Below are 26,972 nucleotides of genomic sequence, written 5' to 3'. Positions count from 1 at the left end.
TACAGATTTCTATGGAATGGTAATATATATTTAATTATCAATGCATAAGCTAAGATGTTTATCCCACCTTGAAAATTCCCAGCGTGAGAAAGTTTCTGTTATCTAATACTAAACTTTATACAAACACCGCTGCCAGAAATCGTTAAATTGTCGAGCATGTCTTTAGAGTGAATGTTGTATATTTTGTGTACTATATTACCCTCTAAGTATTCAATAAGTAATTAGGAATCATTATAATTTGTCAGTCATATTGACATTATTGCACAATATTCCAAGGTTTGTTACATATATATATATATATATATATATATATATATATATATATATATATATTTTTTTAAATTTTTTTAAAAACACACATTTGGAATGTGGGAAAGGTTATAGTACATGCAGTGGGGTCCAAATGTCTGAGACCACAAGTAAAAATGTATGTGTTCTGCATTTTTCTAATTTAATAAGAAATATTAATTTACAAACTATTTATCAGATTAAAGGTTGAATTATTACCCCAGCATGGTTTGAGAACGTGCTAAAGAGCACCTTGTGTGCTTCAGTGTAAATCTGACCCTTTGTACAAATGAGTTAACATAGTCATTGTCTCAAATTTGCTTAAATTTGATTACTGACCTGTAAATATTGCAGAATCTTAATGTTTTGCATCATAACTTTTTAATCTTAAAATGTATCTGAAAACATTTATTTCCAGGTAATTTTTTCCCCCCTTTTCTTTCAATATTTTCTCAGACTTTTGGACCCCACTATATAAAGTATATACATAAATGTAATATGAAGTTGGAGTTTAGTATACATACTACTCAAACAAAATGACTTAAATATTAGGTTTATTTATTCAAAATACTCAGATCAACATATGAACAAGGACTTGGAAGAAAGTTTGGAAGTTATTTAGAAGGAAACGGTTAAAAAGACACTAAACCTGCAAATGGTTTAAACAAACAATCACTTAAACAATCCTTAATATGCAAAGAGAATTATATACAGTACATCACAGCACATGTTGAGGTTTCCTCTTCTGGGAGTTCAGAATCAGACTCCCAACATTTCATATTAAGTGAGAATCTTGTGCTTGTAGGAAAGGCAGTCATTTATTTAACAATGTTTCAGGAAGCATTTTTTTTTATGCCTGCACTAACAGATAAATTAGACCACAAAAGTTCTTTATTAGTTCACAGCCTTTGACATTTAAATATAACTATACATCAAACTAAACATTTCAGTGCATGTACATTTACACTAATCCACAGTGACGGCATTATTTAGAGATCGTAGTCTCAAAATCAGGAAACTCCCACACGTAAAACCCTTAGACACTCTGAACACGGTGTCCGGCCTTGAGATTCAGATCATTCCCTTCTTACCCAACCTACGGAAAAAAGGAAAACAACTTCTATTTAAGAAATTCTGAATGATTCTGTTTGAGATGTCAGTCCTTAAAACAAAGGCTAAACTCAGCAAATGTTTAAATGATTAATTATACATTAATATAATTACTTGTGTATTGCATAAAGAATTGTACGTTTTGTTTCCGACTTTAAAAATGATCAGCCACATGTCCCTGAAAATGCAGGTTGTTATTAAAGTGAAGTCAAGTGTACTGAGCAAATTCTTTAAAGGGCACTGCAAAGATAGGGCACTAGTGTCGATGCAACTGAAAGTGAGCAACAGAATGCCTTGATTAAGGGCCCTTCCTCAAAGCGATTAGTGAAGTACACATACTGTACATTGGTTACTTTAAGGAAGTAATTTAGCCGTTTATGATCGTGTGATCCAGGGTGACACTTGTGATATTATTTTGAGGTCATTTAAAATAATACATTTAATTGCTTTTAATTTAAAGATAAAATATATTAATGTAATATCAATTTATGAATTTAACTGAATTGCTCTTGTCCATTCAAGGTCTATCAGCCAGAAAATATACCTTACATATTTGCATGTTTTCATGTTTTGTTTTGGGGTTCTTTTTGTGGTTTGTTTATTTTGAGCGCGAATGGAGAGACAGTACGCACAAAGAAATTAAGGGGCAAAAAATTCAAAATGTGGGGGCAAAAAATGCCCCATATTTTATAGTTTTTATTTACTGTATAACATCTGTTCTTATATTATAAGCCTAGTAAAACACTTTTTTTTCTTCACTAAATTAATTGTGTGGGTTGGTGGAAATATATTCTCAATGTAATTATACAGATTGAGAACTTATGTTAATAAATGGATTAAACTGAAGTAACTGAATAGAATTTAATAACTGCCCCTTTTATGGAAAAGTACATTTCTGACACTAGATAGGGGCTAGTGATGCTACTGACAGTCCCCTGACAGTTGAAGATCACTTACCTCTTGTAGTTAGCGGCTCCGAGCAGGTGCAGGAGGCTGCAAGCCCACTGGACCAGGGGGTTTTAGACCAGCAGTTTTGGGCTGCAAAATGCAGAAACATTCAACTGTGTAAATTACAGTCCACACTACAACATCTGAACATGCACTCATGCCAAAAGAAAGGCCACAATGGAGAAATTTCAGCAACTTTTCATATTTTGAGATGCTTTTGGCACAAAACCGTCACTGTTATCTATGGCAATATAGTTCCTGTTTCTTTAAAGCTTATGTGTAATATTTTAAATGTTACAATTATTTCTTGTATTCCAGATTAATGCAGAGAAAGCCATTTGTAGGCGCAGAAATGACTATTTTCCACTCTAAAGTGCTTTTACCTGTTGTACACAGTTCTTTTGCATAGATATAATGGTGATATCCTTTATGGCAAGCTGGGTGTCAAGTAGACCTTTGGCTTCCCTCAGTCTGGTTTGCTCCATTAGAAGCTGCTCCAGTTGTCTGTCGTACATCTGTTTGGCATCCTGCAACTGTTTGCTGCTTTCTGCAGCCTCTTCCTTTCGACCTGTTTTGCACTTGTCCAACTCTGAAGTCAGATAAACATTCTGCACCTCCAATCGGCTGCTCTCCATCTGAATGGATGAGACCTTCTCTCCCACCTTGTCCAGGTAGCTCTGGAACTTGTCCTCTACCTCCTTGGAGAGGCTGGAGCAGTTGGAGCGAATCCTCTCCATCTGGTCATTCTGTTTCTGGCAGGTGAGATGAAATGTAGCATAGTGGGGGAAGAAGTTTTCGATCTTGATCAGGAAGGCACTCGTGACCGTCTGGATGCCTTGGAGGGATTGGGCAAAGTCTTCTTTGCATTTCTTAGTGTAACCATCAAGATGAGATTTTAAATCGATGTTGTCTTGCCTCAGTTTTAACACCATGCTATGGTGGACGTTTTTGTCCTTGACTGTGTTGTCCATGTCAGCTTTAAGGTACTGCACAGTCTGGCTGAAGTTCTTCTGAAGGATTTCATACAGAGCTTTCTGTTGGTCCAAATGAGTCCGCAAAGTCTTTACTTCACCTGAAAAGAGAAACCATTGAATCATATCTATGGAACGCTTACTTATTTCTGGAGTTTCAGTATGTTAATGTTTTATTGATCAGTTATAGCACTCACCACTTTGAGAGTTGCTTGGTGGACACTGGATTGGGGAATTTCGGGCGGCTGAAAGCCTCAGTTTATTGAGTTCACTGTTGGATGTTGTCTGAGATTAAAATATCAAGGATACATTAACTACAAAATGTATTCACACAAGGTTTATTTGATAATATGTGAGAATTAAGTGTTTAATTGTCTTTTTAAACCCTCATAAAGGCTTTTGGAAGATATCTCGGTCATATTTCACTTAAAAAAAAAAAAAAAAAAGAATTTTATATATATATATATATATATATATATATATATATATATATATATATATATATATATATATATATATATCCATCCAGATGGGCTGGTTTGAGTATTTCTGTAACCGCTGATCTATCTTTTTACTATAATTTTTGTTGTTTTATTATAATGCATTACTGTATAATAATAATAACAATTAGGGTAATGACAATCAGCATTGAACATGATGATAATTATGGAAAAAAAACCCTCAATAGTTAAATCTCCGGGCGCATTACAGTAATGATAATTTCAGTGGAAAATGTCTTAATTGTCATGAAAATGTCACAAAAATGCAAATAAACATAGAGGTTCTAAAATCAGAATAATTTTTTCTTTTGATTTTTTTTTTTATGGTGAAAAATGACCAGAGCATGTTTTCCCAAGGTTCACACACATACAAATAAAGGACTTACAAGACTGATGAGCAAATTTTTGTTCTTCGTTGTTGTTGTGTTCAGTTCGGTTTTCAGTTTTGTAATTTCTTTGTCGGCTGCATCTTTCTCTCCAGTTTTCGCTTTGAGGGCGCTGCCGAGGTCAGCTTTCTCTTTACGGAGTTTGTTGTTGTCTGTGGACAGTTTGTTAAAGGCCACTTCAAGTTCTTCAATCCTCTTTTCCTCTGCCGTCTTCTCCGGCTGGCCGTAGACGAGGAAAAGCACCAGACTGGTAATGATGAGCGACTGGATTAAAGAAGAGAAGAAGAACACTATTCTCATGTAGTAGCCACAGCTTTTCCCCTTCGCCTTGTGGATTTGTTTAGCCTTTAGTCCAAATGTTGCCCGAGAGTAGCTGTTGTACATTTCTGCAGTGTAGTGTTCAAAGTTCAGTTGCGAGAAAGAGGTGGGCTCAGTACAGGCCCTGTCAAGCACTGTGTGAAGACTACGAGTCTAAATGTTTATGTAAAAACAATGGTCACAAGGTTATGAAAATATTCTGCAGTGCTGTCTCACTTGTGTGGTCAATGACATGTAAACAATTGTACCAGAGCGTTGGGCAGTAGCTTTATAAATGTAGAGAGACACTTCCCCTGCTGTGACTCTTTCCGGGCCCTCCCCAAAACACAACTCCAGAGGTTATCGTTAAACCAGACCCTGACAAAGTAAACCACAACCCCAGCTATTGAATGAATGACATTGACAACAATCACAGCTGTCAATGCTGTAAGAGCACATTTGAATTATTTTAGCTTTATCAATCATCATAAGAACAGCTTAACAATCTTTAGATTGAGGTATGTGTTCATGCAGCTGTCAAAGCCAAGGGCTTAATTCCCAGGGCATGCATTTCTAAAATGTATACCCCAAACACACTGTTTTAGTCATTTCATAGCACTGTAGATTATTTTCATAATCTTTTGACCATCATGGGTTTGATTGAGGTTTATGTGTTCATGTTGCTCTCAAGGTCATGGGTTCAATTCTAATCCTATCAGGCTCTTATAAAATGTATACCCCAAATGCACTGTTTTAATCATTTTGTTTGATATAAGGAATCTCATAAAATGTCAATACATCAATTATGTTATCTTATATGGTTTTGAGGCATCAATATATTAACATTAGCCAACATTTAATTTAGAAGCCTAATGTTGTTAGCTTTCTCATTCACGATTAGTTGGCCTTCTGTTTAATGTAGTCTGGTATAATAGCTTTGGGAGACCACAAGGGGATGATATAACATTTACTGTACTTAATAGTAAGTTATTATAACTTTTGCCACCCCTACATTTGTGCAGCTGGTGGTTGATGTTCATTTTGGATAATGTTATGGTGTCTAAACAAATTGATTGGTAGTCATTTTGGAGTTGATGGAGCAGGCCAATATCCCATATGAATAGAGACCATGGCAAATAGCAGGTATGTGCAGCGAAAGGCAACAAACAAAGGAACAAGGTAGGTTGTAGGCAGAACCTTGCAAAAGCTTTGAACCTTAGGATAAGTTTATACATTTGTTTGTCACATAACAAGAAGCTAACAAATTGTGTAGCTAAGTTTATAGTCCACGATATTCAGCTGCTTAATTTGGTGGAGAGTCACTTTTTCCAAAACATGTTATAGGACATCGTGAGCCTGCTGCTCCCACTTTACTAACGCTGAGTTTAGAAATATGTATTAAGAGACAAAAACCTTTGTGTAAGGAGATATAGACCTAGATATAGATCTGGAAAGTTTTCTGATGTGAATAAATGTGTAATTGATCCTAACCCTAATATTCATCAATCATCATGGGATGATTGTGAACGATTTCTAGACAGGAGTTTATGTGTTCAGCTGTTAAGGTCATGGGTGCGATTAGCAGGGAAAGCATGCACCAATCAGTTATGGTTTATATGTTCATCTTCCTGTTAATGTCATTGGTTTGATTCCCATCTTAGCCTTTCAGGCACTGATAAAAATATTTTTTATCTTTATCAATCATCATGGAATGATTGTTAACAATGTCTTGAATTGAGGTTTATGTGTTTCTCTAACTCACCTGGTAGAGCATGGCACTAGGTCACTGTTAGGTATATTTCGGATCTGGTCGCGATTTCCAATTCCCCCGGTCCCTGTCTATGTTCGTGCCCAGTGACTCTCTGTAGACTTCGTGAAAGAAATAGAAAGAATGACACACACACACACACACTGTCTGTATTCAATCTACTCAATGTTTATTAGAGCAAGCATGTCATTTATATGTTCATGAGACAATAAGCAACCAATGGGAGAGCAGTAACAAGGGTAAAAATGGGTGTACAGAAAAGAGGCCATGTACAGAGGTTCCAGCCGTGATGCCTCAAGGTTGATGTCGGTGGACGGGTGTGACCTTAATCAGATCACGGAATTAAGTATGCAGAACATGATAAAGGGAAAGAGAAAACTGTCAGCAGTTGCTAAATATATTGACTCACTATCGCGCGCAGTGCAGCCTGCATCTGGGGTCAACAGATCATACATGGGAGGCCAAAAGACACGTACACAGAGCAGAACAATATATACAACATTACATTTCTCACAGTCACATCAAGGGTTTGATTCCCAGGGAATGTATAAACCAATAAAATGCATACCTTGAATGCATCTTTTATGGTGTCTGCCAAATGTAAATATGTTTAGATGTTCTTGTTATCAGCTTTGATATCTCTGTTAAATGTAAATAAATAATAATAAAAATTACTTTCTATTCATTTTGGAATCACATATTTTATCCAATCATCAAGTACACCACTAAAGCCAGGAAAACAACAGTCCTGTAAACAACAAAAGCAGACCCTTCCTAGATAAGATCAGGTACACACATGATTAAAACATCCCAGCTGAAAGTGTTTCCTGTAGAGCTACAGAGACTATCGGTGGAATCGGAGGAACAACAATAGTGACTCTGCATCCTCCTCGCAGGAACGAATAACAAACACTCCCAGAAGTCCAGGCGGCAGCAGCACGTTTGATCCCGGGCGTGTGATGACGCTCGCAGCTGACAGTCATGTTTGGGAGAGTGTGAAGAGGGAACATAAAGTCAGGGGTTTTCCTGCAGGCCATTGTCTCCTTGCCAATCCATCCTTAGTGGAAAGTCTAATTTATGGGGGTTATTGGAAAAGACAAAGTTCTCACAAAATCTTTTTAAAGGTTGCAGATGAGCTTTAAGACAAAAACAGGAAAATTAATTTGCAGAAGACAGACAAGCACTAAAGAGCCTGGAAAATTAAGACATCAGAGATCAGAGCGATATCAACATTAGTTAATTACTGTATGCACATATTGGAGTGCTACGAAAGATTGGAGTTTAAAGGCTCACACCTACCTCTCTTAAACTAATAAAAGCTGTCTGCCCACTTGACCATTTTGATGTCACTTTCAGTGTTTGCAATGTAATGTTAGTAATGGTCAGGGATGGGAGGGAAAGGAGGACACAGAAACTTAGATACCGTACCTCCACCTGTCCAACTGCGCACTTCTTGGGGTTTCCTGTGAGTGCGTTACAAATTATTTAAGTTTGATTCCATTACTATAAAATGTGAGTATATTCTACTAATTTGTAGACCAATTTTAATGTGTGAATAACTTTAAGTTATATGGCTTAAAATGATTAAGTTTTTGTCCTGAAAGTAATATACACTCACCTAAAGGATTATTAGGAACACCTGATCAATTTCTCATTAATGCAATTATCTAATCAACCAATCACAGTTGCTTCAATGCATTTAGGGGTGTGGTCCTGGTCAAGACAATCTCCTGAACTCCAAACTGAATGTCAGAATGGGAAAGAAAGGTGATTTAAGCAATTTTGAGCGTGGCATGGTTGTTGGTGCCAGACGGGCCGGTCTGAGTATTTCACAATCTGCTCAGTTACTGGGATTTTCACGCACAACCATTTCTAGGGTTTACAAAGAATGGTGTGAAAAAGGAAAAACATCCAGTATGCGGCAGTCCTGTGGGCGAAAATGCCTTGTTGCTAGAGGTCAGAGGAGAATGGGCCGACTGATTCAAGCTGATAGAAGAGCAACTTTGCCTGAAATAACCACTCGTTACAACCGAGGTATGCAGCAAAGCATTTGTGAAGCTCCACTACAACTTTTGGGACTATAATCATACTTTTTAGTTTTTCTTGACCCTGTAATTTAGTAACTGTAGAACACATTAACTGTAGGCTGAACTGATGAAATTATTACAGTTTCTTGACAATCTATGTCTATTTTAAAGTGAACAATGCGCTGCCACTTTAATTCAGTGTTGTGCAACACAGCAAAAATAGACTCGGTCTGTAAACGATCGCTGCACTGCTGTACGCACCGCAACTGGAACGGATCAACGGACTGCATCCGCGTGCAGTGTAAAAGCTCTAACCTGTTAACATGGGTACGGAAAAAAATACGCACCGCATACGCACTGCAAACGGAGTAGCCTATGTGTGAAACGGGCTTAACGTCTCTGACGCTGTAGAGAAGTGACAGAGAAGTAGCCTAGATGCAGCACTTAGGTGTTTAGATATATTTTCGTCAGTCTCAGGTTTAATTATTAATATTAATATATGTGAATTGTTCCCTTTGAAATACATGCCTAATGATGTCATGGAATTGTGTGGCATACCAGTTAGTTAAAAACCAAGTTTCTTATTTCGTAAAAATCAAATGGAAAGAATTTATTTAAATTATCTTCCATTAATTGATAAAGTACAAAAAAAATGTAATGCTTGGTTACGAGATTTATCTTTGACTGGTAGAATATTGCTATCAAAAGCTGAAGGGTTGTCAAGATTAGCTTATACAGCAATGGTTTTAGATGCTCCAAAGTTAGAAAATGTATCATTTTATTTGGAAGAATAGGCCACATTACTTAAATAGAGGTGTATTAGGTAATTTATTTCATCAAGGTGGTTTAAATGCAATTGACTTTGAAGTTTCTAATACTATTTTTAAAATTAAATGGATTCAGAATTGTATCAAATCTAATAACAAACTGTGGTATTATATCCCAAATTTAGTTTTTAACAAAATTGGCGGTATTAAGTTTCTCCTCAGTTGCAATATTGATATGAATAAAATTCCCATTAAACTATCTAACTTTCATAGACAAGCTCTGTTATCTTGGTTGCTGGTGTACAAACACAATTTCTCTCCCCACAAATGTTTGATTTGGAACAATAAAGATATTAAATATAAGAATAAAACACTTTTCTTTGATTATTGGTTTAGAAATGATATTTTATTGGTGATACAGTTGCTTCGCCATGATGGTCATGAGAATTTCTAGATAGATTCAAACTTCCAATATTCGCAAAGGATTACGCAATTGTTTTTGATGCCATCTGGACTCCTTCAATTGTTGCGTGTTGCTGGTGTTGTTGATTTGAATGTAACCATTCATTTTAACTTAAAATTGGATGGTATAAGTATTGGTGATAAAAAATGCAACAATAACTTCATTAGAGAGATCTGTCGTTCTTTTAGGGTACCCCCAGCTAAAAGTTTCTGGAATTCTCGCTTCCAGGACATTGATCGTGGTAGAGGCTTTTATGGTTTCCAGGAGATACTGTGTCATCAATAAGATTAGAGAGATTTCATTTAAAATTATTCATTGTATTTATCCAGTAAATCAGGTTATGAAAAGATTTAAGAAAGATATTGATTTGAAGTGTGTGTTTTGTAATTTGAATGAAGAGTAGGGCCTATTTGTCATCTTTATTTGTAATGCATTTGCTCTAGATTATTCTGGTGTGATTTTAAGGTCTTTTTTAAGGAGATTTCTGGATCTGATATTACTTTGGAGGACAAAAATGTTTTTTTTAAAACTTTTTTTTACAATAGGCCTTTAGAAAAGAGGGTTTGTTTTGTTCTTAATTTGTTTATTATTTTAGGGAAATATCACATTCATAAATGTCGTTGGTCAAAAAGTACACCTAAAGTTTGAGCTTTGTCAGTATCTTAAAGCATTGGAGGGTGTAAGGACTCTAAAGCTAAAAAGACTATAGATTGTTGTAAAGCCTTGAAATATTATCCTTTTTAAGCATTTTTTATTTATTTTTTAATTAGAGATATGTTTTTGATTGTAATACCCCTATGTATATAGTTCTTAATTATTTTATTTTGTTGTTAATTTATTTTATTTACTTGTATTATTTTGTATTAATATTGTTGTTGTGTTTTATATACTGTTTTTGTTGCAATTACTGTTATTAAATTAAAAAAATAAAATAAAAAATAAAATAAAAAGTCTCTGACGCTGTAGGCTATAGCTGCCGCGGAGTCAGGCAACGCCATTTTCTCGTGGTTGTAAAAGTGTGTGCGAATTCGAGGAGCTGTTGGTGAGAGGTTAGAAAGTTTGTTTTAACCAGTTCGACAGACATTTTTTCGCTTGTTACATTTTTATTATTCCTTTTTTTTTTTTTTCTCTCTTTCATTGAGGGACTGTTTATGAGCAGTGAAAAACGTTGTTTTAAACTGTTCGACGGGACAGTTTTCGTCTGTTATGGAGATTTGTCATCTGTTAGCTTGTTACTTTCCTCCCTATCGCGCTTAAACACCCGCGCGGCGACGCACGAGGTGCCGCACACCGCGTTTCCATCGGAGGAGTGAGGAGGGCGACAGTGAGACATTTAAGTAACGGTAGCGACCACATTGTATTTTGACACTGTTATTGATTGCAATAAAAAGTTAATTAATGGTTTGAATACAAAAGCAGTTGCTACTGGATTTAACTCCAATTTTATCTTGGTTCATAGCTCGCTAACAGGCCTTTCTAAGATTAACTAATTTGTTTTGTGTTGCAGCTCACAGTAAGAGATTCTTTGGAAGTGTAAGTATTGTTCTTATAACTGTAAAAAAAAAAGAGCACAGCTATTTAAACATTTTAGGCTCAAACATGGAAGTCATGCAAGAATGGAACAATTTCCTTGTTAACATCAGAAATGTTTATGTACATTCAAATCACTAAATGCACTAAAAGTACACTTATTACACCAAAACTCCAGATCAGCAAACAAATGAATCTGGTACCAGTTAAGTTTTGCTTTCTGTCATGTGGGTTTGCGGAGTCATGTTCTGAGGCTGATTACTTTATTCACCTGCATACTGCACATTTAAAGTAAACCATAAAGTCAGGTGCCTTATAAATACTGTAACTTTAAAAGCAGTGTCTACTAGCCTTTGCATGTGTATCAAGGTGCAGCGAAAAGAGCACTGAGGCATCTTTTATATACATATATATATATATATATATATATATATATATATATATATATATATATATATATATATATATATATATATAAAATGTATGTGTGTGTGTATGTGTGTATATATATATATATATATATATATATATACATATATACATATATATATATACATATATACATATATATGATACACACACACACACATCTGTGAGTGGTTAACATTGTGTGATCCAAATTATGTAGTGTTGGAGTCATAGATGGGGTCATTTGACCATGGGCTTATACATGTTTGTTTTGCTATGTTTTATGCTTCAGGTTTATTATGAGTTCAACAGAGTGGTGGGGAAAAATCTCAGACAGATCTTCTGTGATGCACTTGACCGTTTCTCTCCAAGCCTGATGGACCTCTTCAGGAAGAAGAAAGGCCTCACCGCCAAGCTTCTGTCTGAGCTTTTATGTTAGACAAAGGTGGGTTGACTTGTCTACATAAGTCTAGTCCATTTCTTCCCATCTCTGTTCCTCTCCTTTGCCTTTCCTCTCTCTCCTTTCTTCTCATCTCCTCTTTTCTCTCCTCTCCTCTCCCCCTTCTTTTCTCCATTTTCCCCTCCTCTCTTGTCTCCATTCTTAAAGGGATATTTCACCCAAACATTCTGTCATTTACTCACCCTCATGTCATTCCAAACCTGTATGACCATCTTATGTGGAACACAAAAGAAGATATTTTTAGATATTTATTTTTGTCCATACAATGGAAGTCAATGGGCACCAATGTTGTTTGGTTATCAACGTTCTTCAAAATATCTTCAAAGTCATACAGGTTTGAAATGATACAAAGGTAAGTAAATGATGACAGAAATTAAATTTTTGTGTGAACTATCCCTTTAAATCTCTTCCTTTCATCTTCTGTCTCTTTTTTTTCTTCTCATTTTCATTTGTCTTCTCCACTTTGCTCTCCCCCTTTTCTTGTTTCAACTCTTCTTTCCTTTACCCTTCTGTCCTCTCCCTTTTCTCTCCTCTCTCCATTCCTTTTGTGTCATTTTCTCTTGTCCTGTCCTCTACTTGCAGTCCTGGAAATTTGCAGTGAAGTCAAAGAATTCTGGGGATGTTTGGGAATTTAATTAATACATGTGAGTATCCTTAGCAAACTGTGTTGTACAATATGTGCACTATCTTCCAGACCACTGAGCCAACAGACATTAGGTGTCTTTGTCTTCGGGGACTGCTGGTCATTTTGGGGGATGATCCTTCTGCCTTCTTCAAGACCTGCTCCGTAAATAATTAATTTGTTGTAAATGATAGTTATTAGTAGACATAGTTATTTTTATTTATTTATTTTAATTTTAAGCCATTAGTGAAGTCTGTCTGCTACTCATTTTCAGAGTAATTTAATCAGCATTCAGTGTTTCCCAGACTTTTATTTTATGGCCAAGCAAATTTTAACTAAATGCATTTTTAAATATCTGTATTATTGATACATGACATGACAAACTGAAAAGATTTCTCTATAAATTCAGTAAAAATGGGCTCAAATTAACTTTTTTTTTTCTCTTCTGTTGCAGTACTAATTAAAGGAAAAACTTTGTTTAATGTTTTTTGAAGTTGAAGGACATTACTGCCATAATTGGATATGTACATTAAAAGTATTGGTTGCAAAACTGTGCACTGAAAATGGTTTGTTAGCTTGGCAGCTCAGGAGAACTTACCCATTTTTAGTCACAGTTGTGATGAAAAGATTTGGAAAAACTGCTCCCAGAAATTTAAGTTGTATGACTCCCTTTACATTCGCTTAATTTGTATTACTTTACTGTCACCAGTTGGAAGTTACACATATGTCTTGTACATGAGTTTTGGCCTTCTGTGTCCTTTTTGGACTGATTTATGCCCTGCACCTGAACTCACCCAAGTGCATGAAAAACACTTTCTCCTTTATTCTGCAGGTAATGCTCAACCTGGGAAAAGGTGAGCTGACACCCAAAATTCAGTCTTTGAAAAATCAGCTTGCAGTGGAAAACAAGCTTCCCAATAGTTATACCTCTGCTCCAAATACCTGGTGGTTAGTTTGAAAGTTTACTGTTGTGCACTGTTTCATAGAGACAAAGGTTGGAAATCTCTGAAACTTTAAGTTGGCAAGGAAAATGTTCCTTTGACTGTACTGTCTGTTGTATTTTCAAATGAAACGTTCTAAATTGAAATAAAACAGAAAAAGAATGTACTTTTGCTATTTGCTTTCTTTGATTTTTTTGTTTTATTTAATTGTCTAGTTTAACTAATTAAAACAATTAAATATAAACTTAATTTAACTTAAGAAACTAAGTGGAGTAGCTGGACAGAGTAATTGATATTACAAATTATTTCAAGTTAAATAAACTTAGAATTTAGTGCATTGAACTTCAATATACTAACTGAAATAACTGCAAAGTAATTTATATTATATTAATATATTATTATATATATATTTTTTAAGATAATTTATCTTTGAATTTAGTTTAAAGTGCTGGAATTTTTAAGTTAACTTCACTCAAGTTATAAGTAGACATTACTTACATTTTTAAAAGCAACCGGTTTCCTCCAATTTCTTAGGTACATTCAACTTATCCGCGTTTACAGTGTGTGCCCAACCGATCGAGCAACTCATCAATACGAGGCATTGGGTATGCGTCAAATTTAGACATTGCACTGACTTTCCTATAATCCACACAGAACCGTACAGACCCGTCACTCTTAGGAACTAGAACAACTGGGCTACGTACCACTACCCCAGGCTCCGTCTTGATGTGGTACTGGGTGAGGTTTATATGACAAGGCAGAGGCGAAAACACGTCTGCAAATTCTTTCTGTAACTTGGCAACCTCTGTGACTTGATGTGGTGAGAGGTGGTATCCGCAAGTGACCAGGGTGACATGATTGGCTTTTACTTTCACCTCCGGTCTGAGCTAAGCCCTCTCCGGTAATACCATTGCTAATGCCACAGGGACCACCTCCCTCCATAATTTCAGGAGGTTGAGATGGTATATTTTTACGTGCGTCACCTCTATCTGTTCGTTTCACCTCATAATCAAGATCTCCTACTCCTCGTGTGACCTCAATTGGCACCCTTGCCAATTGGCGAGTAATTTAAAGCTTGATGTGGGGAGTAATAAAAGCACTTTATATTCAGCAAATTCCCATAGTCGTGTACTCCTGTTATACAGTTGTCTTTGATGTTCCTGAGCTTAGCGCAAACGCTCTTAGTTGACCCAAAGTGTGGAGTTTTGCTCTAAGATTAAGAACATATTGAATTTCATTTTTACAGTTTGAAGGTCCCTCCTCCCAAGCTTTCCCATATGACATTGAGCACACCGCACGGCCGCCACCCTTACAGCAGTTAAAATGGGGAAAACCCTGTGGAGGTTTGCAAGACTTGCAATGCAAATAACGGGTTTGAGACATTTATCCCAATTTCTAGCATCCTCGTGCATGAACTCACGAATCATATTTTTCAGGGTTTTATTAAATCGTTCCACCAATCCATCTTTTTTGTTGGCAAAATGGCAAACACTGGTGTGAATCGATTTAATACCCATAGTGTTCGTGATATAAATGTAGTGCCTTGATCAGTGAGGATTTCTTTTGGAATCCCCACTCAGGAGTAAATTTTGAAGAGTGCCTCCGCAACATTACGTGCTGACGTGACACTGATGAGGACCGCAGTGCCTCCCCTGCCAAAGCATCGCACATTTCACATCTAACAACTTTATTGCAGGACCCATCCACACATATTCCCTTTAATACACTTTTAAACTCCAGCAAATAAGTTCCCAAAATGAGTGGATGGGTGAGGTGGGAACTAACCGCCACCTCCACTCTATGCTTTTTCCCCTGAAATGTATTAACAGGTGTCACTACAGGAAAGTTGTGAATATCCCCATGCACACACCTCACCCTTACACTTTTGCTTGTGCCCAAAGCATTGTGTTGAACCAAACACTGGTATATAGTGGTCTGGTTACAACCTGTATCCACCAAGTCTTGATGTGTACTCCCCTTGACACTCTCTGGTATTCTGTACGCTCCAGCTCAATCAGGGGCACACCATGGAAGGTTGGCATGCTTGAGTTGAGGGCACTTCCAGGACCAATACCCAGTGATGGAGCTGGGAACTGTGGTCCGGGTCCCCGTAACTCCAGCAGGCCAGCCCTGGCATTACAGCCACACCTGTGTTGGCGGTTACATCCACCTGAGGTGGAGAGTGATGAGACACTGAGGCCACCAGGGGCAAGGCAAACGGGTGGCTGTGCCCATCCTTCTTCATCGACTGGATGAGTTGTTGGCATTGCTCTGGGCTGCGACCGACCCGTTGCAGGATGGTCTTCCTCAGATCATCATACACCAGGAGACTCACCGCCGGTAGTTATTGTGCCGTGAGTTGAGCTTCCCCGGACAACAATGGGATGAGTCTGGCCGCCCACTGGGCACGTGGCCAGCCCCAGATCTTGGCCGTCCTTTCAAAAAGATTCAGGAAGGCCTCAGGATCATCTTCTGCCCCTATCTTCATGAGGGCAACAGGGGGCATGGGGGCTGCTGGGTCCGGGGTCACGAACAGGGTTTTCTCCTGGTGTAGTAGGCTCCGGATTGTGTGCAGGTCCTCTGCTTGAGCTTGGAGCACCTCCTGGTGATCCTGGTGTTGGCGTAGCTCAAGGCAGGGCCTGATGTTGTGCATGGTGCATACTGGCGTCGGACTTGATGAATTCCACCAACTGCGAGGAATCCATACCAGTGTATTTCCTTTTGGCACCAGTGTAATGTTCAGTGAAGGAGAACATGGGTCACTTGGGCTTCAACTCAAAGGTATAACTTTTAATAAACAAACTCAAAATTGCTTTTTAGCATCACACTCATCAGATCAGATCACACTTTTAACACAGCCTTTTCTCTCAGGTATCTCTTTCTCCCTCGTCTCTGGTGTTGTCCCTTTTTATCGCTCTTCCCAGTGCTTACTGCTCTCAGAAACAGGTGTTAGACATTATGGCGCTCATGGTGTGTGTGCACCCTTACCTATTTCTCTCCGGACAAGAGCTTGACAATGCCCCCGCTGCCACACAGCTCTTCCATTGTGGTGTTTGTAGTAGAGCCCACAGGCACTGCACACCGGGTCACCATTCTCGTGGTTGCCTGGCAGTTCGCACAGCAGGTGCCAGCTTGCCTTGCTCCAGACTGTATAAATACAAGAAAGACAAAATATGAATGCTGTGTCCCCAGTTAACATCCATGATGTTTCTAGTAGTATTTCAAATGTAGTTGAAATGGATTAGTTAAAAGTTGTTGTTTTTTTTTTATCTCCCCATGCACATAAAATTCTGTTATAATTTACTCACCATCATGTCATTGCAAACCCATTTAGCTCTCTTTCATTTGTGGAACACAGTAGGTGATATTTTGCTGAATGTTCACAGCTCTTTTCAGTGCAAAGGAAGTGGATGGGGACTCCACTGAGTTCCAAAAATGTCAAAATATTGCCATTAAAAAGTGTAAATGAAGGTGCTTAATCAACTAAAGAGGAGGTAAAATCAAAAAAACAAAATGCCGTAATTTGAGGTGCAATACACACACACTGTATATACAAAATAGAGCCTCAACTTTATTCAATATTTAAATGATGAGAGAATTTTCATTTTTGGGTGTGTGGCAGGGCGGAGGGCGGGGCCAGGTTGTGATACTACACACTCGCTCCCTTATCAGGCTAATCAAGCCTCCCAGAGGGATAAAGGTCGACTGCGGAGGATTGTGCGGGAGATAGAGATAGTTTACGGACATGTCCGTCGTGTGTGTGTTTGTCTTCTGTTTGCGTTTGAAATTAAACTATTATTTATATTGACAAGCTGGTTCTCGACGACTCCTTTACTACTGACTTCTTTACACTGGTGCCGAAACCCGGGAAGGAGGAGGGATAAGGCGTAGTAGAGTTCTTGCCACTACCGTCCACCCCAACGGAGTAGCCGTGGCCATCTGCCGGGGACGAGGAGCCCAGTCGCCTGGAAGGGGAAAACGGCCGCCGACTGCGAGGGGAGAAGGGGCTCCTAACCGACCACCTGGAGCGGTCAGGGCCGCTGCCAGGGGCGGAGTCGCCGCCTACCAGCTGCTGAAACGCGGACATGTCCGTCATGTGTGTGTGTTTGTCTTCTGTTTGAGTTTGAAATTAAACTATTATTTATATTGACAAGCTGGTTCTCGCCTCCTCCTTTCCATTGACTTGAACTGTTCCTTGAAGTACTTATTCACTGTAAAATTTACCCTATGCCAGTAGCTCTCTGTTAATCATACAGAGCTCATGTGAGTTGGGAATAAGGTGAGGGTGAATAAATGATGACTCAAGATGAAACTTGAGAAGAAGTGAAACTTGAGAACAACTGATCACAGAATTATAAAGAGGTGATTTTGTTCTTCCCCACCAATCTGTTAATGATTATGGTTTTGAGGGTGTTCGCCAAATGTAGCAAATAGAAGCATTTTAATTATTTTATTGAGTCTTTATCCATCAATGGAAGAACCCGAGCAGACAACATGAAAAGATATGTAACCTATTAGTGCCTTCAGCTGTAAAGTTGGACATGTTTTGAGAACTATAGACACTGGTGGAAAGAGTACTGATTTTTTTTTATTTAAGTAAAAGTACTGCTACTCAAGAAATAATTAACTTGAGTACAAGTAGAATTACTGAGAAATATTATGACTCAAGTAAAAGTAAATATGCTGTTTGCCGAAAAACTAAAATAATTACATTACAAGTTACTTTATGAAAATTATATTATATATAGTATACAGTATGCATCCATTTTAAGAACACAAAGAAATGTTTGTTCTTGAAAGAAACTGATGCTTCCTTTCACCAAGGATGCATTAAATTTATCATAAATACTGCCAAAAATTCAGATAATTGCAAATTATTATTACATCCATCCATCCATCTTCAACCGCTTATCCGAAGTCGGGTCGCGGGGGCAGCTGCTCCAGCAGGGGGCCCCAAACTTCCCTATCCCGAGCCACATTAACCAGCTCTGACTGGGGGACCCCGAGGCGTTCCCAGGCCAGTTTGGAGATGTAATCTCTCCACCTAATCCTGGGTCTTCCCCGAGGCCTCCTCCCAGCTGGACGTGCCTGAAACACCTCCCTAGGGAGGCAGCCAGGGGGCATCCTTACCAGATGCCCAAACCACCTCAACTGACTCCTTTCGACGCAAAGGAGCAGCGGCTCTACTCCGAGCTCCTCACGGATAACTGAGCTCCTCACCCTATCTCTAAGGGAGAAGCCCGCCACCCTTCTGAGGAAGCCCATTTCGGCCGCTTGTACTCGCGACCTAGTTCTTTCCGTCATGACCCAGCCTTCATGACCATAGGTGAGGGTAGGAACAAAAATTGACCGGTAGATCGAAAGCTTTGCCTTTCGGCTCAGCTCTCTTTTCATGACAACAGTGCGATAGAGCGAGTGCAATACCGCCCCCGCTGCCCGATTCTCTGGCCAACCTCCCGCTCCATTGTCCCCTCACTCGTGAACAAGACCCTGAGGTACTTGAACTCCTTCACTTGGGGCAATACCTCCTTCCCTACCTGGAGTACGCACTCCATCGGTTTCCTGCTGAGAACCATGGCCTCAGATTTAGAGGTGCTAATCCTCATCCCAGCTGCTTCACACTCTCGACTGCCAAGCGATCCAGTGAGAGCTGAAGGTCACGGACCGATGATGACATGAAGACAACATCATCTGCAAAAAGCAGCGATGAGATCCCCAGCCCACCGAACCGCACACCTTCCCCACCCCGACTACGCCTCGATATCCTGTCCATGAATATCACAAACAGGATTGGTTACAAAGCGCAGCCTTAGCGGAGACCAACCCCCACATGGAATGAACTCGACTTTGTGCCGAGGACCCGGACACAGCTCTCGCTTTGGACGTACAGGGATTGGATCGCCCTAAGAAGGGACCCCCCCACCCCGTACTCCCGCAGCACCTCCCACAGTCTCTCCCGGGGGACCCGGTCATACGCCTTCTCCAGATCCACAAAACACATGTAGATGGGCATACTCCCAGGCCCCCTTCAGGATCCTTGCGAGAGTAAAGATCTGGTCCGTTGTTCCACGGCCAGGACGAAAACCGCATTGTTCCTCTTCAATCCGAGGTTCGACAATCGGCCGAACCCTCCTCTCCAGCACCTTGGAGTAAACTTTACCAGGGAGGCTGAGAAGTGTGATACCCCTGAAGTTGGCACACACTCTCTGATCCCCCTTTTTGAAGAGGGGAACCACCACCCCGTTCTGCCACTCCTTAGGCACTGTCCCAGATTTCCACGCAATGTTGAAAAGGCACCCCCTCCACATCCAAAGCTTTCAGCATTTCTGGTCGGATCTCATCAATCCCCGGGGCTTTGCCACTGTGGAGTTGTTTGACTACCTCAGTGACCTCCCCCAGGGAAATAGAATCTGATCCCCCATCAGCCTCCAGCTCTGCCTCTAGCATAGAGGGCGTGTTGGGATTTAGGAGTTCTTCAAAGTGTTCCTTCCACCGCCCAATAACCTCCTCGGTTTGCTGTATACAGCTTGGATGGTTCCCCGTTTCCCCCTCCTAAGGTGGCGGACGGTTTTCCAGAAGCACTTTGGTGCGGACCAAAAGTCCTTCTCCATGGCTTCTCCGAACTTTTCCCACACCCACTGCTTTGCCTCCCTCACGGCCGAGGGCGCAGCTCTTCGGGCCTATCGGTACCTTGCAACTGCCTCCGGAGACCTCCGGGACAACAAATCCCGGAAGGCCTCTTTCTTCAGTCGGACAGCTTCCCTGACCACCAGTGTCCACCACGGTGTTCGAGGGTTACCACCCCTTGAGGCACCTAAAACCTTTAGGCCGCAGCTCTCCACCGTGGCTTCGGCAATGGAAGCTTTGAACATTGCCCACTCCGGTTCAATGTCCCCAACCTCCGCAGGGATGCCTGAAAAGCTCCGACACCGGAGGTGTGAGTTGAAGATCTCACGGACAGGGACCTCCTCCAAACGTTCCCAGTTCACCCGCACTACTCGCTTGGACTTCCCAGGTCTGTCCAGAGTCTTTCCCCACCCCCTGACCCAACTCACCACCAGATGGTGATCGGTTGACAGCTCTGCCCCTCTCTTCACCCGAGTGTCCAAAACATATGGCCTCAGATCCGACGACACGATTACAAAATCGATCATCGACCTTCGGCCTAGGGTGCTCTGGTACCACGTACACTTATGAGAATCCTTATGTTCGAACATGGTGTTTGTTATAGATAATCCATGAATAGCACAGAAATCTAATAACAAACATCCACTTGAGTTCAGATCGGGGAGGCCGTTCCTCCCAATCACGCCTTTCCAGGTGTCCCTGTCATTTCCCACGTGTGCGTTGAAGTCACCCAGCATCACTATGGAGTCCCCTACTGGGGCCCTATTCAGGACTCCATTCAGGGTCTCCAAGAAGGCTGAATACTCTGAACTGCGGTTAGGTGCATATGCACAGACAACAGTCAGAGTTTTCCCCTCCACAACCCGTAGGCGTAGGGAGGCTACCCTCTTGTCCACCGGGGTAAACTCCAACGTAGTGGCGCTCAGCCGGGGGCTCGTGAGTATCCCCACACACGCCCGTCGCCTCACACCCTGGGAAACTCCAGAGAAGAATAGAGTCCATCCCCTATCCAGTAGTACGGATCCAGAGCCAAAACTGTGCGTTGATGTAAGCCCCACCAGATCCAACTGGTAACGCTCCACCTCCCTCACCAGTTCCGGCTCCTTCCCCCCCCCCCAGTGAGGTGACATTCCACGTCCCCAGAGCTAGCCTTTGCTGCCCAGGTCTGGTCCGTCGAACCCCACGGCCTTCACTGCCACCATTCCTTGTAACATTCTAAATGTCCAGATTGTCTCTAAACTACATAATGTGGATTGTGACAGAAACACATTCCTATTTCAGGTTTATTCTAATTCACATATGTCCAAGTATTTTGGCTATTAAGTTAAAATACTGTACAAAACTAATATAATGCAATATCATAGAGGATGAAATGTATCCTCTATGATATTGCAGCAATGTATCCTCTATGATATTGCAGCAATTATCCAGATATGGAATGAGATTTTTAAGCAAACTGTTATCAACTCCTTCATGTCACGATTGCAGAGAATGACAGAGGTTCAGGACCCAAGTGCAGAGTTGCAAAATGGAATTTATAAAAAAAAAAACACAAACTACCCTGTAGGGGGAAAAAAAAGGTAATCCGGGCTGGGTCACTCTTACTATTCGGTGCCATTTCAGCTTGGTAAATTAAAAAAATTTCAACTTCCATGATTTAATCATTTTATCTTAAGAAGGGCTTGTTACACTACAAGAAAAATATATTGGTCCAGCTCAGGATATTATTCTTTAATAATTTTGACCAAATGTCCACCCTCTTACAGGACATTCACATCTCAATAAGTGTTTTGAATGCACAGTCATTGTAATATTTACATTTTCTAAGAGCTAAAATTTCCCTCACTTTACCCTGCAAATGTATTTAACAAAGTGTTCATAAACATGCATTATCTTGAAAAACGTTGTTGTATTTTAAGGCACGGTGTAATTTCAATAAATTTCTTTTGGAATAAAAAGATTATTTCAATGGAATTTTGGCCCTTCTTTAAATTATTTCATTTTGCCATTTAATACTCTACAAGTGACCACAAAGATATGAATAACATTTGTTGAATTTATTTTGTTAACATCAAAAAAAAAACAAAAAACACAGAGGTAACAGGGTGGACAAAGGGGAAATGGTGTGGACAGGACATAACAGGGTGGACATCACACCACTGAACAACAATATATGTCATGAAAGAAAATCAATGCCAAACAAAGCGATGCAATGCATTCTTACACTAAACGAAACCTGAGTGTACATCACGAGGCAAACACCACATGATGCACGCAACCGGTGACAAAAACAAGACAGGACACCTGTGTATGTTGGGAACTCCATGCCTAAACCAAGCAACCGACCGACCGAACACCTAACCGAACGTCTTGTGCTTTGAGCGTCTTACAGGGCAGGTGACCCACGCGACGACCTGGCGTGACATCAGTGTCTTGAAATTAGCTTGTTTTTAACTAGGTAAGGAGCCAAGCTGTTGTTTAAAGACTATAAATGGACAATACACGTACTAGATGTAGATATTTTATACCTAAAAATATACTCAACAATTTTTCCTGAATCCTGTTGTATTTCCCACAACAATCATTCAGAGGAAGGTGTTGATAGGCTAATCCAAGACATTATGAGGGATGAACTGATAGCTAAAGAAAAGCTACCACCTGTCACTCATGACTTTCTCTGATCATTTTGAAAGAAACTTGCCACATAACACATTCCATGACAGAAGGATCTTAAGTTCTATTTTCATTTTTCATTGCAACGTGTGTTTGTGAGTGTATGTGTGCTTGTGAATTAAAGATAAGTCTTAATTAATTTTCTTTCTTTTTTTATATTTTATTATTCATACATAGTTCGGCGAGTAAAGATGCTGACTACCACCCCTGGTGTCACGAGTTCAAATCTAGGGCATGCTGAGTGACTCCAGCCAGGTCTCCTAAGCAACCAAATTGGCCCGGTTGCTAGGGAGGGTAGTCACGTGGGGCAGGCATATTAGATGATTCACAAAAACATGTCTTAAGACTGGTATATTTATCTTTTGCTTTAGTGTGTCAGTAGGAAATATCAATTTGATTTTAACATCTTTAGCACATAGAATTGAATAGAAGAACAATACACCATACTATAAATTTGGGATTAGAGAATGAAGCAATCAAGACAACCTAAATACATAGAAGAACTGTGTCAAGTTGTTCATTAATCTTGGAACAGCCTACTTGCCAATACTGTTGAAAAACTTTGTGCAAGTGTACCTAGGAGAATTTGTGTGGTTTTAAAGGCAAAGGATGGTCACACCAAATATTGATTTAGCTTTTTTACATTTACTGCACTTTGTATGAATTTAATTGATAAATAAAAGCTATGTATTACATCATTTTTGAAAATACCACACTTTACAGCATTTTCTAGCAATGCCTAAAATGTACACAGTACTGTGTATTAAACTTTTCATAAACAGTTTAAAGCAGTTCAGAAACTTTTCAGGATTTATACCAAAGCGAATACATTGACACCATCTTCTGGACAATAAAGGCTCTACATTATACAATTGTACAATAATGTAATTCTTAATTACATTATATCAAACTTACAAGGTAAAATTGTAATATCCCTGCTAACACACGACGTACCAGTTACGTAATTTATTCATACTTTTTGGTAATTTCATGATTGTGGAGCGGGGCGTGGTTATTTGTGTGTCACTGAGGCGGTAAGTGCCATCACCTGGTGATTAATGATGCGTAACACTTGTGTGTTGTTACATTGACGATTGAGATGGATTTGATTTCTTGTGCTCCAACGTACTTCTCTGTCTGCTCGTATGAATGTAACACATCAGAAGAAAGTGTTTCACCACTGTTCAAATGAACTTTGGATCACATCACTTATATGTATAAATGTTGGACAACATAAACTCCTAAATATCGAACTACCCAGTCTAACAAACAGTCTACAGATTTTCAGCTTCACAGCAGGACATTTACTCTTCAGCTACAGAGAATGCCAGTGAGGGAGAGACAGTTTCAGTCACACAGACCTGACATTCTGTGAAGCTAAACGCTGCAAAGCTGCTGAACGTCGATATTTATGAGTTTATGTTGTCCCTTATGACTAAAGTTAAAGAAGATACATTGTTGTGAAGCTGAAGAGTAAATGTCCTGCTGTGAAGCTGAAAATCTGTAGACTGTTTGTTAGACTGGGTAGTTCGATATTTAGGAGTTTATGTTGTCCAACATTTATACATATAAATTATGTGATCCAAAGTTCATTTGAACAGTGGTGAAACACTTTCTTATGATGTGTTACATTCATACAAGCAGACAGAGAAGTACTTTTGAAGTAAGTTTGGAGCAGAAGAAATAGAAATAAACCTTGTGTAAATTGTCAGCGTTACATTAAGCTAAAATGCTATTTCTAGCCATTTTACATGCACATGTTACCGGGCACAATCATATTTGAAAATCAAGAAAATTCATGTTGGAACATATATATTTTTTCTAGTAAGACTTTTGATATTAGGGCAAAAATCCTATTCTTGATCATTTTTTGTATTGTTTTCCTGTAAAAATATCTCGTCTCATTAAGCTCGTCTGGGACTTGTTGGATCGGAGGGCTAGGGCTAGGGCCATTCCCCCCAGAAATGTCTGGGAACTTGCAAGTGCCTCGGTGGAAGAATGGGATAACATCTCACAGCAAGAACTGGCAAATCTGGTGCAGTCCATGAGTCCAGTACTTAATGCAGCTGGTGGCCACACCAGATACTGACTGTTACTTTTAATTTGGATATATGCTCTGTCATTCACGTGGGTGTTTGAGCCAGGATGTCCAGAGTGCTCGTTGCCGTGGTTTACTCATTCAGACCTCTTAAGCTTAGATGATAAAAACGTCCCGCCAGGACTTAATTTATGAGCAAATTAGCCATCAAAACAGTCCCATGGTTTGTTAATAAAGAAGCTGCAGCTGCAGTATTACACTTTTTATATAACTTCATTATCTACACATAAATTGCTAAATCAGCCACTATCAAACGTGGACTAGTTGGAGGATACAATTGAAGCATACAAAGTTAAATGAAGGTAAGAAAAACACAAACGTGTTTTGTGTATTTATATCCAGATGTTCCCAGATGTTCTATAAAGATGACGTAGATTGTCTTATTAAGAATGGCATTCCTAATTTCTTTCATTTATGAGCAAATATGGACATTATAACTGAAATATACCCAAATCATTTGGAATTTAATCAAGAGCGTGTGAATCATATCTGAATTTAATCATGATAATGTGATTCATCGTGTATATAGAATCTTAACATATGTATGGTGATGCGTGTCGTATCGTGAGGTGCCTGGCTAAACACAACCCTAATAAAGAGACTGAATGTATAAAGAATGATGGATTGATAGGCATCAATTTGAGATATATAATGATCAATACGAATACTGGTGTCTGTGCAAATAACAATAATCAACAATATATTCATTTGGAATGTTTTGTATGGAATGTGAACATTGTACAGTAGGCAGATCCTGCAATTTGAAAATCTTGAAAGGAATTAATATATGGATTCAGATGGGAAAAAAATTATTTGTATTTTACCCTGCAATTCGTTCACCCAACGCCTATGTATATAGCCTATAGACAGAGATGTGATGCCATGTACAGTATTCAATGATATGCTTAGAATATGAAAACATGAGAGGCAGTGAAAATGCATGTTAGATCTAGTGTACACAACACCCCTGTCTCTATTGATGATATCCATATATCAGATTTCTGTATGATATCCAAAACCAGTAAACATCAACAGCTTGCTCTATTAACTCACTCTCCTACCAGCCCAAAAGTAAGCAGGAGGAATACCGCAGTAGGTAGGACATGAAGTGATGGTGAGCAGAGTTTATTGAATAATCTTAATTGCATCTTTCTCAATGCTCAGTTTGACTTTGACTAGCATTAATTCAACAAGTGTTACTATACCATGCAAAGTCAATGGACAAATACTTCTTCACAACATTATCCCATGACATTGAAGACCTTGAAATTGAAAATCTTTATCTCTAACTTGTAAGACAATATAGCACACAAAATAAAATTAAAGAATGACAAATAACAATATGAAAAATGATTAAAAAAAATATATATAAAAGTGGTGTGAATAATAAAATAATATGAAATAAATTGAAAGAAATTAATTAATACTTTGTTTGTATCTAGGTATGCACAGTATGTTTGCTCTAAGTAACACACTCTCTCTCACACACACACACACACACACACAGACACACACACACACACACACACAGGTTGCCTTTGAAAAATTAAAACAGAACTTTAGATCCTTGTCATGGAATGTGGTAAGTTTCTTTCAAAATTATCAGAGAATTTCATGATAGACAGTTCATCACTCAGAATGACTTAGAATAGCCTACAACACATTTCTCTGAATGCTTATTGAGGCAAGTACAGCAGAATGCAGGAAAAATGGTTGAGTAATGTTTTAAGTATATCTCCATCTAGTGCCTGTATTTTCCATTTATAGTCTTTAAACAACAGCTTGGTAGTGATAGGTAGTTCATGAATGATTTGTTAATTTTGAACATATCATTTATGTGACTCAGAAAAACTAGTAGTCTCAGAGAGTGATTCGTTCATTTTGTGTTGGCCGCGCATGCACATTGCCCTGTTCGTTTGTTACGTGAAAACCGCATAGGCGCTGTACAGGAAACAGAAATTATTAGTTCACCTTTCAACTCTTTTGGTCCGAGTCGTTCGTTGTTTTGTCACGTGACAGCCGTATATGCTCTGCATTGATGTGAGAAATAGGCCTCAGATGGAACAATGTGACCTTGATGACTGCTTA

The 26,972-nt window shown here is 39.1% G+C and overlaps 1 protein-coding gene and 1 long non-coding RNA gene across 2 annotated transcripts; one reads left to right on the top strand and one right to left on the bottom strand.

Moving 5' to 3' along the window:
* Nucleotides 1–1,081: 1,081 nt before the first annotated feature.
* Nucleotides 1,082–4,748, bottom strand: LOC127632810 (plasmalemma vesicle-associated protein-like). The gene is made up of 5 exons (XM_052111594.1): nt 4,204–4,748; nt 3,515–3,602; nt 2,730–3,418; nt 2,356–2,436; nt 1,082–1,384 (listed from the first exon to the last, which is right to left on the bottom strand). The coding sequence occupies exons 1-4, from the start codon at nt 4,585–4,587 to the stop codon at nt 2,365–2,367; spliced, it is 1,233 nt and encodes a 410-aa protein (XP_051967554.1). The 5' UTR covers nt 4,588–4,748; the 3' UTR covers nt 1,082–1,384; nt 2,356–2,364.
* A 5,795-nt stretch (nt 4,749–10,543) lies between these two features.
* LOC127632908 (uncharacterized) lies at nt 10,544–13,626 on the top strand. Its single transcript, XR_007969151.1, has 3 exons — nt 10,544–10,868; nt 11,033–11,058; nt 11,756–13,626. It is a non-coding gene; the product is annotated as an uncharacterized LOC127632908 (long non-coding RNA).
* Nucleotides 13,627–26,972: the final 13,346 nt, after the last annotated feature.

The sequence above is a fragment of the Xyrauchen texanus genome, chromosome 39 (genome assembly GCF_025860055.1).
Source record: "Xyrauchen texanus isolate HMW12.3.18 chromosome 39, RBS_HiC_50CHRs, whole genome shotgun sequence".
Classification (NCBI taxonomy): Eukaryota; Metazoa; Chordata; class Actinopteri; order Cypriniformes; family Catostomidae; genus Xyrauchen; species Xyrauchen texanus.
The sequence above is the reverse complement of the archived record's forward strand: the minus strand, read 5'-3'. Positions and strand labels throughout refer to the sequence as shown.